Source organism: Apteryx rowi, unplaced genomic scaffold (genome assembly GCF_003343035.1).
Source record: "Apteryx rowi isolate R43461 unplaced genomic scaffold, aptRow1 scaffold_4, whole genome shotgun sequence".
Taxonomy (NCBI): Eukaryota; Metazoa; Chordata; class Aves; order Apterygiformes; family Apterygidae; genus Apteryx; species Apteryx rowi.
This window is the reverse complement of record NW_020450529.1, coordinates 7,402,524-7,422,219: the sequence shown is the minus strand read 5'-3', so window position 1 is coordinate 7,422,219 and position 19,696 is coordinate 7,402,524. Positions and strand designations below refer to the sequence as shown.

The 19,696-nt window shown below is 36.5% G+C and overlaps 1 protein-coding gene across 5 annotated transcripts in view; it reads right to left on the bottom strand.

The window, feature by feature from the left end:
* SUCLG2 (succinate-CoA ligase GDP-forming beta subunit) overlaps positions 1-19,696 on the bottom strand; it is a 135,305-nt gene that overhangs the window by 52,931 nt on the left and 62,678 nt on the right. For 3 of the 5 annotated variants that reach the window (XM_026074964.1, XM_026074967.1, XM_026074966.1), the window contains exons 5-9: positions 13,638-13,790; positions 12,490-12,579; positions 9,496-9,592; positions 3,399-3,560; positions 1,283-1,425 (exon numbers count right to left, since the gene is read on the bottom strand). In XM_026074964.1, the coding sequence (XP_025930749.1) occupies positions 1,283-1,425; positions 3,399-3,560; positions 9,496-9,592; positions 12,490-12,579; positions 13,638-13,790 (645 nt within the window). Of the gene's footprint in view, positions 1-161; positions 219-1,282; positions 1,426-3,398; positions 3,561-9,495; positions 9,593-12,489; positions 12,580-13,637; positions 13,791-19,696 lie in introns of those variants that run through there. The other 2 variants (XM_026074968.1, XM_026074965.1) reach the window with 2 other exon arrangements.

Here is a 19,696-nt window from a genome sequence, read left to right as displayed (position 1 = left end):
AAAAAAAAAACAAAAAAAACACACAACCAGGAAAAGTGTTTTAAATATTGTAGATGGCCCTCCCTAATATAGCTTAGCCATCATGGTACATGCCTTGAAAATGCGCAAGAATTACTATGGCAAAGAGCTTCCAATATAAATACTATATATGCTTACTAAATGCTGTAGATTTTCTTTCAGGTTTTGCCTTGGAACTCTGCTGCAAACAGCATCCTCATCTGTTTGAAAAAACACAGTGTTTTGTTGCTGTGCAAGATATATAATTACAGTGATGCAATTTTTACAGGAATGTGGTATTTAGGTGGACGAATATCGTAGATACAATGAATGTGAAAAAGGGGCTGAGGCAGAGAAAGAAGATAAAGCCAGATTCACAAAAGAAGTAAAATATTGAAATTGGGACCTCAGTGGAGATACTTAGGTCCAGGAGCCAGATCAGACAGTCAAAGCCCTTAGACATACTGTATCTGATTTTCATTAGCAAAAATCTATAGGCAACTTAAGTTCTAGCTACACACAAAAGCACAACCCTGCATTGGCAGGGCTGGTCAGCTGGCACTGTTCCCATGCCTACGCCTGATCAATATTCTCCAAGTAGAGATTGTCCTGCTTCTGTCTGCAAAGGGGCCCAATGACCTCAGCACACTAACATGCATCTCCAGAAATAACTTTTGCTCAACACACACAGGCGGCTAATGTCTTCTCCTGTTGTTCCAAAAGAAAAGAACAACTGCATCTCCATCTGCAAAAGGAGGAGTTGGAGCCTACCAAGCTAGGATGCCAGGCGGTGAATGTTAATTAAACAGAGGCTCTATCTTGTAGTGCAGAATCAGATATTTTAGAAACCCAGAGCTGAAAAGAGCATGAATCAGCCTTTAGAATTTGCTATTTGCTTCCCTCTCTACTGTGGCACTACCTCGTCAGGTAGGAATAACACTGGAAGTATTGAAATCTCCCCACAAATTCCACTTMAGGAGCCAGATGTTCAGAGCAAAGCACTGCAATGCCCAGCATCGCCAAGTCTGCATTCCCGTGTCCAACCATCCTCAAAGCACCTACTCAAGACTGACCAGCAAATCCAAGGCTGGATCAGGAGTTGAAAAGTCGCTCCAGTGGTTCACAGTGAAATCATTTTCGTCTCAGATCACCCCATTAGCAACTCATTCTCAATGTTCACCCCACTATCTATATTTTCAGCATAGCACTTGTAGGAGATCTAGAATAGTGTTGTATTGCTGCACTGGGAGGCTTCCTGCCTGTAAACAGCGTTGGGCTTTTTTACCTTTGGATCAGCAGTCAGCAGTTTGAATGCTTGGTATACTTGTGCTTCTTTCACACCTCCGCCGAGGTCCAGGAAATTGGCCGGCTTTCCACCGTTCAAGGATATCATATCACAAGTTGCCATTGCAAGGCCAGCTCCATTCACTGTAATTGCAAACATTAAGTGCTTATATTTCACATAGAGTATAGAAGATTTGTGAAAAGGCTTAAAGACAGCATGTCAACACAACCGCAAAACAAGCCCTGAAACGTCACATAAATACTATTTTTTAAATAGGTCAGTACCTATTCAAGGATATCCAATATAACAAAATATTCAAAATCAGGTGCATACAAACCCACATTTAGGTTTCTTTATGACAGTATCAATTTTAGGACTTAAGATGTGCACCTTCCATCAAGCATGTGCGAACGTAATCATGGAAATGCTAATACTTATGGTGCTAAAAAAAAAAAACAAAAAAAACCTGAGGAACTTCTGCAAGGACACACTGACTCCTTAAGTTCCCCTCCCACCATCCTCATAGCATTAAATGATGCTCTGTATCACGGTAAACCGGACAACTAATTTTGGGGACAGACAACAGATGCTCGTGCATTTGCCTTTTACTTTGTGTTTGCAGCAGGCTAGGAGCATTCCCATGGACAGTTAACAATGAGCATGGCAAAGGTTTTGGAGGAACAATATTGGGGGCATCCACCTCTTTAGATGATTTTATTTAAAAAGTGGGGTATATTTAAAACTACATGTCTTAACTTTATTTTACCTTTTCTTACATTATAATTTCTTAACTGTATTTTACCCAGAATACTAGTTTATGCATGCTTGCCCCCCTCAGGGCAAAGAGTAGATATTATTCTTAATCCAGTGGGGAAAAAAAAAAAATGTAGAAACGTCCTTGACTTGTTACTGATTTCTTAAKTTCCACAGCAAGCTGTAACTTATTTCATTAGCCGTGGGAAAGCTAATATTACATTAGGAAACATTTCAAACCTGAATGTTTGTTTAGGTCAACAAGTTTGAAATTGCAGAAACATAGTTCTGTTCTTAAAATTCCATTACAAAAGGGCATCAATTTATTTTATCAAGAATTGTTTCAACACCCTGACTTGCCACATCCTGTGCAAATTTAAATATTCCTACAGTCGCAAGAACCTCCCTAAGCTAGGTAAAGAGGATGTGAATCGTTGCTTTGATATAAGCTACTCCTGCTGGACAAACTAAGGCTTCTGAATTACCTGTAATTCAACAGAGATTTCTAAGACTAAAAAACAAACAAACAAATCACTGCAACGTTGTTGGTTATTATAACTTTTTCTTTAATTGAGATTAAAATCTCACTGTCACTTACTGAATCAATTGCACCACATTCTCAGATTCTTCTAGATTCATGGTTAGAGTATAAATCTAAGTAATATGAACTTTGGACATCTGGTATACAATTCTTTTTTTCTGAAACCAATCATTTCAAAGTGAGATAAAATGACTAATTCGGTTACATTCATAATAAAATATTGTAATGATAAAAGAATTTACACAAAATAAAAATTGTTTAGAGCATAGCTGACTTTTTTACTTATCTCTTCTGAACACAAAACTAATTTCTGTTATACAGAAACTTTAGAATAATAAAAAACCTGATGTTTTTCTTTTAACAAACCAGCAGCTTCTTTAGCAGCTTCCCTTAAGGGGAAAAGGAATTCGATATTCATTTTTAAAAGGGAATACTTTTACACATGTGCTGCAGCAGCACCTTCTCAACACAGTCTCATTTCTGAAAATTAAAGATCAAATTTTGATGTCTTTCTTGTTTTAGTTATTGAAAAAATCAACTGTATTAGCTTAAGAACTCAAAACATAAAAACCCCAGAGGCTCCCCACTTAGCCTGCCTTCTCTCTGACAGCACACACGACCTGACTGTCCGCTGCTGCCTTCATCGCAGCTTCAACAGAGTTGAGTTCAAACCTGCAAGAACTTGTGGAAAGACAGACAACCTCAGCAAAATAAACTGAAATACTGTCAAGGGTGGATTGAATGTCAAAATGTAAGCAAAGTCTAGGCAGTGAACCCATATGAATTCGTCTTCAAATGTCTTTAGGATTTATTTTTTCTTACCAAAGCAAGCGATATTTCCATCCAGTCCTATATATTTCAGGTCGTATTTGGCAGCTTCGTTTTCTATAGGCTCATTTTCAGACTTGTCATCCATGGCAAATATTTCTTTTTGCCTAAATTCTGCATTGTCATCAAAGTTTATCTTGGCATCAAAGCAAACAACTAAAGAAAAAAAAAATAAAACAACATGCGGACATTGAGAGATTAGGCTTAGTCAGAGCTTCTGAGATGCTACACTGATGGCTAGGGCAGGGAGCGAGGGGTTTGCTCAGGGACCGGCGCTGCTTCTAACACAGCTTCAGCTGAAGCTCTAGCATGGAGTCCAGTTGGAAAGGACGCGTTTTTCCTATGTGCAACACTGAGACATGGCAGCAAGCTTTTCCACGCTACACAGTCACATGCCTTTGCCATGCAATAGGAGGTAACAAAGTTTATCTTCTGCATTTACTTTAAATGAAGTGCCCTTAAGTCATGGGGGCAGGGGATTGGGACAGTACTTTCATAAGACAGCCTACTTCCAATATTTTGGGTCAGTGAACTTCAATATTCAGTAGGGCGTCTCAAAAAGCTGTAACAGGCTAGTGATCCAAAGCAGTGTTTGGTAACGTGCACTCATATTTATAGTTGAGAAGTACAAAAACATTTTCCTTAGCTATATCTTTATTTTATAATATTATTAGCTATACACACATTCTTTCCCTAGCAGTATGAATTATAACATCTTTAAGCCTGCGTACATTAAGAATGATCAATACATGATTTTTAAATTAAAAAAAAGGAAAAAAGTAAATATAAAACTTTTCTTCAATGTCAACATCCACCATAGTTATAAAAACAAATTAAAAAGTAGCTATACCTGATAATAAATAATAGCTATCTGAGACTAGCTGGTAGACATAACATTCAGATAAAAACAAATGGTAATAAAAATGCATGTAGAGTGAACTGATTATTTGCCTATTTACTAACTCATCATTTTTATAGTTTTGCATAGGCAAACACCTCATTAAATTAAAATGTAATAAGTACATATTACATACACATACACTGATCATTTTATTATTTAAGTAATATGGGTTGGACAATTTCCAGGAGATAATGACTGACTAAAATATAATTTATCTCTCAAAGCAAGCAAGTCAGACTTAAATGCCAGATGCCAAAAAAAAAAAAAAATCTAATAATGTTTATAACTGTTGTGTTTTGATGCATATTGCCATTGAAGCACATACATATGTGTACCTCCTATTGCACACTGTACATGTCTCTGATACTGGAGGATAATAAACAATTAAAAATTTTTATTCTTTGATACAGCCACCCATTAGTTAAATTAATTAATAACACAACTCTTGGTGGAAAAATGCCTTTTTCTTAATACAACTGCTTAAATTGGAATAAAATGCCTAAGCAAACAAAATATATAAATAAATATGAGAGCATCAATCTTATTTCTTCATTGCATAGGTTTTCTTCTTTGGGTTTTGTTTGTTTGTTTGTTTTTAATACTTTTGACTTGTAATCAATATTAGAATAAATTAAGACAGGATCAAACACAGTTTCAGTGACTGCAGTTTTAGAAAACTATTCACAAGTGTTCACATGTAATAAATTTCTCTGAAGAGTCTAGATCTTACTCTGTAACACATCAGGTGGGAATCTGCCAAAAGGAGAAATACCAGAAGTCCATAATATGCTTCTAGTGTACTGCTGCTGCTTTAATTTTTATTAACGATGAACTAAGTCCTGAACCACTTTTCCTTTTCAAGCTTTCATTTATTTCAATTGCCGAAACAACTCAGAGCTAAAGTAAAAGTGCAGTTTTGGAACTCTAAGTTTTCCTTAGACAGGAACATCTTCAATATCACATTAATAAAATCTCATTTCTATAGAACATTCATCTTTAACAAAGGCCATGCTGTATAAAGTAAGGGGAAAAACACCTATTAATATTTATCAAACAATTTTCACCATCAAAAGCATATTGTTACATGCATGATAGGTTATACAAATGAATTTTTCTTCTAAACAAATATCCAAGAAAGGTCCAATACTTATAGTCATGCAGTATTTGTTGTTTTTGTTAGCTGTATATGATTTTTCTCATCTGCCAATTCAACAGCTTACACTGAGAACAAACAAAACAAAAAACCCCCCAAAGAAATTGGCTCTCTCAGGCTTCTGATCCAAGAGTGTTACCAAAAAGAATTTGCTACAAAATTAAACAAAAGCAAATACATAAGAAAATGTATTTTCTAATGGAAATTCACACAAGTGAAGAAAAAAAAACAAACAAACAACCACAAAACACAGCAAAAAAATAAATCTATCCTAGCCATTACTTTGACAGGAATAATGGTCTTCATATATAGGGCTGTATTTTGTCATTAGAAATAACTGCATTAAGCTACTCAAATGCTCTTCCATTTGTTTTATTTTTCCTTAAGACATTCCAGACAGACATACTGCTAGCAAAGAAATAAGCAGAGGAAGAACTCTACGTATGGCTGCTATCAGGTGGCTTTCACAGCTTGAAGCCCACTCTGTTTCTGCTCCTCAGCTTCCCGGAAGGGAAATGGAAGGGAAGAAACCTTGGCGAAAACAGCATAAAAGTCACAGTCATCCTTCATATGGTGCCCAGCTCACTAAATATCCACAGCCGCACCAGAAAAGTTAAGCTGATTAATTATACAAATGAGTTCACTTCTTCCCCACAATGGCACCTCACAGTACACCAGCAAGGGAGCAGAGTCAGTGCCACTATGGTCCCGCAGGTCCCTTTCAGGACCCCTGTTTTGTTTCCTTTCATTCCCCAGCTCTCCTCTTTCACTTGCCCACCGATTTTTCTCTGTGTCAGCACCAAGCACCTAAACGACGCTGTCTCTAGTCCCAGTAGCTGGTGGCACCGTCCCTGTCCTTCCTGCTTCCTTCTCGGTGTCTGCATATCCGTCTGCAGCGTCCACCCGCTCCTGCACAAGACATACTTAACGGTCTTCTTTGCAGGACTACATGGCTAAGATGACGCAGGTACTGAACTAGGGATTTTGGCCTTTGGTCTGCCAAAATAACCATAGTCAAGTGAGCGCTGTGTAAATATGAACAACTAAGCTTGCTTTGAACTAGCAAGTCTGAATCCCAAAACAGACTAGTCGTGGCACAGAGAGCTCACCTCAAGCTAATTTATCTGCCTGACGGAAGGCATTTGTCCCAGATGTCCCCAGTTCTGACATCGGACCGAGCACACAGACCACTGGGTAACTCTCAGAGGGCCTTGGAGTGTTAATGGTTCATCATTCTACAAAATCCTTCTACAAAAAAAATGATTTTGACTAGTTTTGAGGAGAAACTTCTTTTTACACCATCACTGATTTTGAACCCAGAAAATAAACCAGGTAAGTACATCAGTCATAGCAATTAAACATACAGCTGAATTTATTTGAAAGTGAGCTTCACAATCTGCATAAATGTGCCAACAGTTTTCTTACACCTCTTTTAAAAGGTCCTGTTCATCCTTAAAAGGTCAGAAGTGTCATATGTTGCATGTTCCYAGAACTGCAAAAATCCAGACCATTGATTTTACAGTGCACTATTTCACTGTGTAACACAGAGGGAAAAAGCTCTTCCCACCTTATTCCCACTTGGTTCTAATGAGGCCACTGGATCTGTTCATATGCAAAAAAGAAAACTGCAACCTGTTGGGTTCTGAAGGCAGAATTTCCATTTCCATTTAAAACGTGACTTACAATAAAAGTACACTAGTCAACAGCATGGTTTTTGGTTTCTCTCCCCCATACACATTTCAGAAATTGGGTAAGAACCAGTGAAGCTAAAATCAGTTGCTAAGAATTTGCCTTACATTTATTAAGCTGAGTGAGGTTTACAATGCAAAAACTATTGATTCAACTTGCACATTATTATGGTACTTCAAAAAAGCTGGAAATCTGAACACACCATGCTGCTCAAGGGTCTCAAATAAAACCAGTTAAAGCATGCAGTAGAAATTGTTTGAGAATGTAAACTCTATCCAGAGAACTAAAGGATTCTAGTAGTAAGAACACCAGCAAACACTAACCAATAAGGAATTAGAGAAAGGTCTGCTATCAAAGCAGAATGCATACATTTAGACCATTAATATTTTTGTAGCTTAGTTTAGCTTGATTTCAGCTCATTACGTTAAAAAAAAAAAGTCAAACACACATTTGATCATTATTATCATTCTAAGTTATCCACACATACAATATATTTATACAAAATATTCCTTCTCACGTGTTTTAAAAATGTCACTTTGCTATGTGGCATTTTAATATCTCAAAGCCTATTCTTAAAACAAAGAGCAGCACTTTTTAGATGTAGTAATAAATCTAGGGGGCAACATTGGCTTTACATCTGTTAGAGCCTTGCAGAGTTCATTACCAGCAGAATTTTCATTTTAAGCTGAGAACAATTCTCTGCCAATTCTTCTGCAGTTGGTTTGTTAATAAAAAGGGAAAAAAAACAAGGTTGGACAATTGGAAGAGACTACACAGTTTCCAGCCACAATTCAGCTTTTGAATACCTGACCAACTGAGCCAAAAATATGGATTTTTAGTGAAAGCTGTTTATTTTACAGAGTAGCTGTGGGCACATAAAAAGTATTTAAAAAATGCTAATGCTTTCAAATGGTACAGACTTTTATGAGGAGGTCCTGGACTTACTTGACAGGAGTGATCTTTTTCCAAAAGTTCCTGGAACAGTGATTAAGCAGCCATATTCCTAAGGCCTCTGTTAAAATGGCTGAAAACTTTCTCTTTCCATTTTCTACTTTCAATTTTAACCAATTTAAGATAGGCCTAGAGATTAAAAGCTGGAACTGTTTTTCTTGATGAACAATGACAAAGAAGACCTGAGAAACACCCACCAGCACTTCCAAATATCAGAGACAGTGACCCTCCCTCAAATCACGAACTGGCACAGCAGAGAAGTCCTCCACTAGGAGGTCTCCAGCGCTTTGACACACTTGCCATTGAAGTCTCAACTTGCTCCCCTTGAGCTCATCTTTATCCAATTAAATCAAAAAGAAGAAATAAAAGGGGGGGGGGAGCATGGATACTGTTTAAAAAATAGGAACATGTGGGCACAGGAATGCATGGGCCAAGTTTCATCATGGAAGAAATCCATTTCTTATTGCCAATCTCTGCTAAATTTCATCTGTGAAACTGGATTACTGGACTCACACTGAACACAGCTAAAAGTATTTATTTTTATCTATGAGACAGAAAAAAAGACTTGAAAATGGAAACCTGTTCTGAGCATTGATTACATGAACATTATTGCAAGATTATTTTTTGAGCTAACTGTATATTCTTCTGCTCTATGAATATGCACACTTGACTGCCCACTACATGCTCTGTTACCAAATAAAACAATGAGATGCTAGCTATGATCCACTTGGATCACATCTTCTGTATTTCAATATGCCAGACCAGGCGCTTTTAATTCCTCTTCTCTCCACCTTTGTTCAAGTGAATTGGACAAAAATGACAAACAGAAGGGAGGGTTTCAGCTGGAAAACCAACTACCAGAAGGATGTGCAAGATAAACCAGCTCCTTTTTTTTTAACCCTATACTTTCTTAGGCCTATATTCATGGTGGAAGCAAATCAATTACCCTTTTCTTTCCCAAAGTATATAGCCAGGTGTCAGGTCCAGCTGGGATTTTTCCTGTGCTCTGGTAGGTTGCACAGTCACGCACTTATGATTGTAACTTACCTATACACTTATGAAACTAAAGTAACAAGTCTTTTCCACAATCCCACTAATTCTGACAGCATTAACAAAACAAAACAAAACAAACCCAAATCAAAATATGAAGAGCAGAACATGTGGCTGTTTCTCAATGAGCATTACACGTAGAAATGGATACTTCCAGTATTTGGACGAAATAACAAAAGGTATTGAAATGTAAAATCTGTCATGGGAACACTTATGAATATTGCTTAAATTACATTACAAAATGAAATTAATGCAAAGCTGCTGCTACAGCCTTCAATGCAATTTAATTTATAGTTTGCATAAATAAAGAATTATAATGCATTCATTTGCTTCCTTTAATTTCTTACCTTGCCCTTCTGGAGTTTCACCAAAGGGATTCACTTCAACCTGAGTGGCATCAATTTTCAAGAAAAGATTATACAGCTTCTTAATTTGGTCTGCTGCCTAAATTTGATCAAGTGATTTACAATTACCATAGAGAAAAATAAAAGTTAATGTTTTCAAGGCAAAGGTAAACCATTAYTGATTATTTTTAATGTACTGAATTGCACACTAGCTCTAGATAATTACTGCTTTTACTTCCGTTTTCTCAGTCATATTTGTATACTATGTAAACCAGCTATAACGTAGCATTACGACACTGCATAACATTCAGTAAACTTCCATTTAAAGACTACATGAACTGGAGATTTTCTACAAAGTAAACAGCACGATTAGTATAAACAAGTTTAATTTGAAAAGTGCCTAACAGTTCATAATGACACATTCTCCAGTATGTTGAGATCTAAGTTTTATTCATGTTAATCAGTCTAAATTTGGAAACTATAAAGCAGTAAGTGCACATTAGTGACTTTGGTAAAACCGTACACTTCTTCCTACATCACTCAGAAATGTTTTCCTGAAGAAATTATGACTCAGGCATGCTTGTTTACTTCTTAAAAGATACTCTTGCTTGCTCCTTACTGCTCCTCGCCACCTATCTTGCTCTGACTGGTTTTGTCAGCAACAGTATAATGCCTGACTACTAACTTCCAAGCCATTTGTTCATATGATATTCCTTCATTAATAGAACAACTGAGTCTTAAACAACAGTAACATGAACTCGCATTAAAAAAAAAAACCTTCTTAGATCATTACACAATGACAACCTATTAGGTGAAATGAGTTTGCAGATGAAGAAATGCACTAATAAAAAACCCTCCAATTTTGTTCCTTGATTATTGATCAGTAGGCTGAAGCATACAGACCAAAAATATTTGGGACCTCTAGAAATAAACAAAGTGAATAAGACCCAGAAGTCAGCTTTATCCCACAATTTTGTTCATGTAAAAGAAAACATTACGATTGGAAAGCCTCAGCCCTACATTAGGAAGAATGTGACCAGCAGACTGAGGGTGTTACTATCCCCCTCTACCTAATGCTGGCAAGGCTGTACCTGAAATGCTGTGTCCAGCTTTGGCCTACCTGCCCAGGTCAAGAGATGTGTAGAGACAGGACAGGGTATAGCGGAGGGCTACCAAAATGGTCCTAGACCTAGAACACATGATCTACAACGAGAAGCTGAGGGAGCTGGGCTTGCTCAGTCTGGCAAAGAGGAGGCTAAGGGGCAACATAATAGCAGCCTACAACTACTGTGAAGAGCAGTTACAAAGATGATGGAGTTGAATTCTTCTCAGTAGTGGCAGACAATGTACAAAAGGCGTAATGCCCACAAGCCATGGCTTAGGGAGACTCAAACTAAATATTAAAAAAAAGCAAACAAAAAAACCTTTTCACTAGGAGGGTTCTACAGCACTGAAAAAGGTTGTCATGGATCCTCTGTCTTGGAGGCTTTCAAGCTTGGCTAGACAATGTCCAGATCCAGTGTTTCCAACGGCCCCACTCTGAGCTGGAGGTGGGACTAGCTGACCTCCAGAGACCCCTTCCAACCAACATGCATACAATTTAAAAGTTATGGTTTGGAAACATCAAACAAAGAGCTCATGAAGTCTTCCCTACTAAAAGGTTATAATCAGATCAGGCATTCTCAGTGGCTTTGACTTTGAAAAATTGTTATCAGCATTATAAACTGCACCAAGCTAAGGCAGCAGTTTTCTTGGCACAGACATGCTAGTCGACAAACTCTCCTAATAACACATGAGCAAGGCCATCACAGCTATGCGAGGGAGGAAGTTCCACCTTGCAACCCTATAGGAATTCTGGGCAAACTGAAAAGCTGCAGTTGCCCCAGTGCACTGCTGCAAGTTTAGCAGATTTTCAGAATTGCTTAAGCTTTATTAAGGGCTAGTCTGTCTTTCAGAGACTCTCTGAATCATGGAGCTTAATGATTATCACCTTTTCCCCCTTTTCATGGTCTGCAAGTACTGAGTCTCTTCAAGGCAAAGCAAAAAATCCCAACCTAGAAATAGTGAATATGTAAGTAAATGCAAGGATTGATCTAAATAAAAATGATGTCCCTATACTTCAGTAAATTCCACTGAGGAGTTGATAGCACAAGGAAAGAAATGCAAGCACTGCAACATTATTTAAATGTATTGTTGAAAAAGTCCGTGTATTGTTGTTAATTATTAAGTACCAGAACTCTTCAAGGGTTGAAAGGTTCTACATAATCATTCGTCCTCATTAAATATACTGCTAAATCTTCAAATGTGTGTTAATCAACTTAATGATTATGCGTTTGTTAATTGCACAGTTGGGACAGAAAATAATTGAAACTGCTGAATTAAAAATAAAGGAGTTCTGCAAAAATGACAGTTTGATACTATAGAAAAAAACAGGCAAAATAGCTTAATATTGTATTTGTCTTTCCAGCTATTAATGCTAACCTAAATAAGCTTTTTCTTATCTATAAAATGATTCATAAAGGCAAAATATCTTGCACATTTGTGTACAATGTGGAATTCCAATAAAAAAGAAATGAGATACTGAAAAGGCAACAAACTGGCAGACTTTTGGTTTTGAGTTGAAGCAAGAAAAAAAGGCTTTGATTATACAAAAAAAGATATACTGTTAACTTGTCCCCATAATAAGGAAAAGCTCCTCCAAAAGGGATATACCCATGTAATTCACCATGCTCCAATGGAATCCCAGTGAAATCTGGCATTACAGCATGTTCTCATGGACTGTTTCGAAGACCAGGGACTTTCATTACTGGAACAGTAAGGACCTTATTCAAGCTGGTAACACCTGGTCACAACTATATGGGTGCAATGTAGCATTTAAAATATCAAAATGGGCCTGATTAATGGACGTTTAGCTTCTCATATCTATCCGAAAAGCATTTATCACATAGCTGAGCTAAAATGTCTTCAATCAAAACTGAGGAAGTAGAGCCAATTTACCTGCTGTTGCAAAGGTCCTCTGAAACCCAAATTTTCTGCCATGCGCAGTGCTTGATGATCCTTTATGCCTTCAAAAATATCTATTTCCTCCTGTAACAATAACATGCATAAATATAACTAAATATTCAATTTAAATGGAGATTCATAACTTCAAAAGGAAAACACTTAGTATATATTTGCAAATTAGTAATTGAAGTATGGCTGTTTGTCAAAGTTCTCTAAGATTGAGGCTACAGCAGCTGCCTATAGGGTATGTTATAATTACCACACCATCTATGAAACAGTCTTTCCAAAAAATATATAATTCTTCAGGGTGGCATGCTGACAAGACAATCTGACACCAGTTTTCACTTTTAATTACTGTACAGATGGCGTTGACGAATATTTAGTCTGTTAATTTTTATGACATCTTCTGGAATATTTTCAAGGCAACAGTGTCACTGCCCAGTAACACTGTGAAGTTTATATAATTTTAAAATGCACATTAAATATTTTTACAATTTTTTGCGTAATTATACTTGTTTGTATCAATTATTTTCCCAGATGAATAGCTTGTCTACTCATTATCATGCCATAGTAGCATTAAAAAGACTTAAATGCAACAGTCATCGTTAAGAAGGCAGTATTTGTCAAGAATTACAACAGTTGTATTTGAGATGCAGGCGTCTTCCAGGTACTAAAAAATAATTAACAACTTAGTCAATTAGAAGAAAAAACAACTCCTAAACCACAATCATACTTACACTGACCCACTTGTGAAAGAACTGTGCCTCCTTCCTGGATGTGAAACATCAGGACTCGCTTTGGAAAACATTTCAGGTGTTAAGTTTCACATCTGAAGGCTAGAACAGCTCAGACTCCTTGGATTTCAGAAGCTATTCAAAGTTGGTATCGCATGAAAGCCAAATTTAAGATCTTTTTCTAATCAAGGTGACATAAGCACTAATAAAATCAGATGCTGAACCTGCTTCATCTTCTACTACATGACAGGTCTGTCCCCTTATTTGATCAAATATAATTCTTATGGTTCTTACTGTCATCTTTCCGTACGCAGATGGGTGAATGGAGAGAGAAAGGAGAAGGAAAAAAAATTTTTGTGCTAAACTGATACAGAAAATTTTGAATCTAAAATATTATTATTTCAATACCTTAAATATAAGTTCTGGRCTAGTAACTGCAACTTCTTCTATGTCAACACCACCCTGTGGGCTCCCAACCATAACAGGTCCATTGCAGGCTCTGTCCATCAAAATTGCAAAGTATGTTTCCCTTGAAATATTCAGTGCTTCTGCAACCATCACCTAAAAATGAACATGGGGAAAAAGAGCAACAGTTCTAACTGGTCCATCAAGCTGGTGATATTTAATCATAACATAGCTTTTCTTTCCTGCTGTGTCAGAGTAGTAAATGTCCTAAAATCTTTTGCAAGGTAAAATGCAATTATGAATTAACAGAACCAATGAGAGAGAGCATTTCCCTCTGCTGTGATCAAGCAGAGAACATTGTGGCTCACATTTTCTTCACTGCCTTAAAAGGCAGCAGTTTGATATTCATTACACTGAACAGTACCTTTTGCTTCATTGCTTCTACAAGATATTATGACCCAGTGATTTTTTCCCCTGAAATCTTCTGTCCCTAAATCAGAGACTCCCTTGATGCTGCTGTGCTCACAAGGACATTCAATAAGCATTTTAAGTCAATTTTTTTTTTCCCAAGCAGAGCACCACAGCTGCTACTGTGTCTATAAAGAAGACCTCCATATTACCTTTAAATTCCTAACATGCACTTTACCATGCCGTCCCCACAAAAACTTGAGTCATAAGGGAAACACCGCCAGTCTTGTAAATCCCATAGAGGTGTGAGACTGTATGTTGGCTTTCTGGTGCATCCCACTGGTAGCACCACTCCTCATCATCAAAGCCTCAAGCCTAAATTCTCTACCTTGTTCTTACAGAAGGCCATCCTATGCTTACAGTTTCAGCACTGAATTCCTACTGTGCCCAAGTATTTCTTAAGGAAATGTGTATATAGATAATTTTGTCATCCAGCTTTGTACTTTCAATTTAGAAAGACACCCAGATGTGTGACCCTCAGATTCCGACAAGGGATAAAGCACACACTAGAACTCTGAAATTTTCTTTTTTGAAAAAGCTACTCATTCCTATCTATTAGTATAAATTACAGGGCCCTTTCATTCTGATAACTACTACAATCTGCAACAAAAAAGATCCTACATGTTTGGAATTTCCATGTACTCAAACACATTAATCTGGAAAAAATGGCCCCTATAAATTCTTTATAACAATTGTGTTCTTCTTCCTCTCCTCCCTAAAATATGCCAAAGTGAAAGAAAGCTGTTTCCATTTCAGTATAGCAATAACTATACTCACCTCTCCGTCAGAACTGCCAGTTTTTACAATAGTTTAGGAATAGCAATAAAAGCAATTTCAGAGATTAGGTAGTTCTACACTTCGCAAAGGACTCACAAAACTGTATGTTTTGACATAAGAATAGCAAATTCCCACAAATGTTCATAATCTTAAAAAAAAATTTAACATCTGCATGTGATTATTAGTAACTGTTCTTTATGATCATAGCAGGTGCCAGAATGTCAGAAGTGAAGGCCAGTTCTACTCTGCACTACAGTTCTGTTCTCCACCTTGAGGCTGAGCAGCCACCTCTGCACTTCAATTTGCAATCTAGCTTCTCCCACTTTTGACAATCAACTACGTTCTTCCTTAACAGAGTTACTATTTTTTTTATCTGTCAACGGAAGCAGAGGAAACCAGGAAAATGATTTCCCTAAGATCAATATAACTAAAAAGGATTAACTGACAATGTCTTTCTAATGTGTGTTATAAATAATAACTGTAGGCAAAAGCTGCCACTGTGCATGAAACATTAGACCAAATTCATGCTATGTGTTGAAGCAAAGTCAGCGGTTCAAACTTAGATTGGAGAGCCATGTACACACCTGTAGTCTTAAAACTCTGCCTACCTGGCAAGATGTGTTCCACAAATAAGTATTTCTGCGTTTTCACAGTTCAAGGACTATAAACAAGAAATGTGCACCATACTTTCACCAAGTTGCTTTTTTGACATTCTGCTATTGAGTGTATGAGAAAGAATGCACTTACCTTATGTCAGGCTGTACATCTTAACAGAGCACAAAAACGTAAAGAGACAAGGAATTAAATAAAGCCCCCTCATCAGAATGGAAGGAAGGATGCTATTTATTTATGGTTATTTGACTGGGAAGAAATTTCTTTTTACAGTAATTTTGCTTCCTTCTGCTTTCCTCAAAGAACATAGGGTGATATAAAGGAATGGTTCAAATAAGCAACTGTTCAAAAGCCAACTAAAGAAAACTAGGACAAAGGAAACAGCTAACTAACAGTATGGATAACTACTGTACTTCTTAAAAGCATCTCCCAATTTTAGGCTACTATAAAAGGAACGCTAAAAACCAACTTCAGAAACGCAGCTCAGCTACCTACCACTATATGTTAAATTAACAAGCAAAGATGCGGAAAGCATCCTTGATTTGTTACAATTTTTTTTTTTTTTTTTACCTGTAGGCATGGTTTCACCATCTCACGTATCATGCATCAGTGTATCTGAAAAAAGTGAGTCAATTGCTTTAGACATGGGTCAAAGAAAACCAGCTGGTCTTACTGGAACTCGTCCGAGTTGTTCGGACAGTTTCCAGAATGCTCAGGATCAGGGCCAGACTTCAGAAAGGGAACCAGCTCAATGAGTCTTGAGCAATACATTTGCAAATACTGCAGGTGGAACTTACATTAGGCATCTTCWCTACTTCAAACTTGAAAAATTGTCCTCGTGATTGTTAATTAAACATGTCGACATCATCAAACACATCTCTGTCTTACCACAAAATTATTGCAAGTCCATCTACTTTGTAGTAGGCAAGTCCACTGTACAGTAAAAATTGTTGTCTTTTACCTCGGACTGTAACATTTTTCATTTCTCTCATCAAAGAAAAGTTACTTTCCTTCACCATCCTACCTGAATGATGCATAGCATGAATAGAGAAACTGGCATTCAGGGTCTTCAAATATTAATTTCTAAGGTCTACCTATCATTCACATAAGAACAAAAAAATAATGCAAACACATTAACAAACACTTAAAATTAGTGCAATTGATTTTACAAACTCTTGACTTTACTAATATTTTGTCTGTTTTGTTTATGACAAAGAACGTGAAGCATCATTATCCTGTTTACCACATCAGCTTTATATTTAAAATGTCCTGGGGGAAAAACAGGGTTTTCTTAAAAACTTCCGGATAACTTCAGGCTTTCCTTCTTAAAAGCAAATCATTAGCTAAAAGTTTAAGTTATTTCTAATTTCATGAGGATATCTGTAAGAGCTCTTTTACACTGAATCAAATATTCAAAATGTTAATTCTCTTATTGCTTGGAGAGAAAACACAGGTAGCAAATTCTCAGGTTGTCGTGATAAGAGAAGACTGTCTTCTCAGATAACCAGACTCTCTAAATTGCAAAGTGCCATGAGAGGATTTTATGTAAACTCACAAAATAGCTTCCAAGTTATAAAGGAACTGAGGAGACTGTTATTTATTTAAGAAACATCACTCTGAATGAGCACCAACATGCTTTAAATTCTTTAGTAGGTGCAAAGGCTGAGAGAGAAAGTTGAAAACTCCATTTTCTGGTCTACAATGAGAATAATTGTAGAAAATTTCCATCTTTTATTCATTCCTTATAAATACAAGTTAAATGTACATGATTTCCACTCCCTGACTTAACACTAACTCATTGTTTGCCTTGCAGAAAGTGATTTAATAACTATTTTTCTTCTGAAAAATGCCAATTATCTAAATTCTTTAAAATATAAAATTCACTCAAACTTTCCAGAATAGCACAAAGTCAAAAAAAAAAAACCCAAAACCACACCAACAACACACACACCTAAAAATATGCTTTTTCTTTTCCTGCTGAACTGCAATTTTCTTTAAGTATATGTAAAGATTCATCTTACATATATAGAGAGAGAGATCACATGCCTTGAAATAGAACAAAAATGCCTGCTCTTAATTCCCAAGTTCCCCACTGCTCTCAGCAAGTACAAAGATTCTGACTGGCATTTTCTCTGCACTAACTGCCCACTGTGTTAAATGATATCTCAGATGCAGCTAAGCTTGCTCTCTCTCTCTTTTTTTTTTTTAATTATTTTATTTCTGTAGTTTGCCCCTTCAATTAAAATTTCAGTCTTTGGCATTGTAGTCTTGATACTACAAATCTGAATGACTCAACCCTTTAACTTACTACTTTGAAGATGCTAGCATGAGCTGACTTTGGAAAAGAAAATGTTAATTTTTCCAGGCAACAGTCTTTCAATGACTTAGGTACATCATTTTCAACAGGCTTTCTTCAACTATCTAACAAGCAATGGGGAAATAGGTGTTCAACTACTTGAATTAGCATGCCATTGGCCAAACTGTTACATATTTAATTACTTTCAAAGAGGGTTTATGCTTTTACCACGAATTACCAAGATTCAGGAACTCAGCCCCAAAAATATCACAAAACACGCAATTACCTTGTTACATATGCATGTGATAAAGAAATGAATTGCCTAAGAAATTTTAAAAGCCAAGTCTACATTCAGAATGCAGCGTCTATGATGATAATGGTCAGCTTCTTCCAGTGAAAAGCATCACACGCACTAATCATGCATCAATATTAAAACGTTTAAGGTGTGTCCTGAAAAGTTGTCATGTACCTCAGCAGCAAAAGAAAAACGTACATATTCTATCAAGGCTATATACTTTCCTATACCAGCAAAATAAATACCTGAAGTTCATAGTACAAACATCACCTTCAGCTTCACATATGCTGCAGCTGTTTACTCTTGACCATTGTTTATTTATAGAAGCAACATGTTGATGGGGAAGAAAGCAATTACATGTTATACCTTCTATAGCTACTCTACACATGGTACAAAAGCCACTTGAACATAAAAACCTTAAATAAACCATTAAAAAAAAATCCACACCTTTCATTTCTATCAATTTCCAAAAAAAAATTAGAAGTCTCTTCTTCAGAACTGAACATGTAAATGATGAACAGACCTGCACTCAGGCAAAAAAGTGAAGTTTCATCTATTGATGTATTTTAAGTAGTTCAACAAGCGTAAACGAACAAAACCAAAAAATTTATAAAGGAAAGCTGCTTTTACAACACATAATTTTCAAAGCAGAGAATTGTAATATGCTTTTTTATATCCTTAGCATTATCCCAATCTCTGACATGCAGGCCTTAATGGTAATACTGTTTCTTCTTTTTAATATTTAATATTTCTCTTTAACAACAACTATCAGGAACAAAGGTAATCTGTCCTCCTTGCTCCGCAGGAGCAGAACCACCCGATCACCTTCCGCCAGTCCTTGTTAGACAGCATCCTTCCAGACAGGTGTTCTCCTTCTATGCTAATGCCAAGCTGTTCACAACAAATTAAAAGTAAACTGCATTTCTTTTCAGCTCATGCCAAATTATCTCCTGGCATCAAATACATCATGTGGCTCTTGACTACATACCTGACTGAAGATACTTGCTCAGTACCACAAAGCAAGAGATAAAACTGCATATAGTAGGTAGACAAATACTAGGATTTCCTGAATGCTAATAGAGTTTTACTTAAGGTTAAACAGCGCCTTGCTGAAGGGATGACTATGTTTCTCCTATTTAGGCCAATACATAAAGATACRTTAATGCTAAAGTGAACCTCACACCCTATAGTATGGACAATCATGGGTAAATGAGCTAAAATGAGTATTAAAAAAATCAGTTGAACCACTACCATGACCATTTTTAACTCTGTATCTGCAACAAGTTAAGAATGGTCAACTTTTAGATGAGAATGTGTTTTAAATTGAGATCATTCTCACGTACAGTCATCTGTCCTTATCTTTAATAACAGTTGCCTAAAGTTCATGGTGAATGAAATATGTATTACATACTATTATAACTACAAGCAGTTATATATATTACTTCTCCTTTCTAAGCAGACCATCAATAAGCACAAAGTAATAAYATAGTTATCCTAGCTTTCAGTATTTGACAAAGGATGAAGCTATGACAAAGGATTCACTTCATCACAGATAGCAGAAAGGAATTTATTCTTCCATGAGACGATATGTTTAAACTGATAGAGAAAAACATA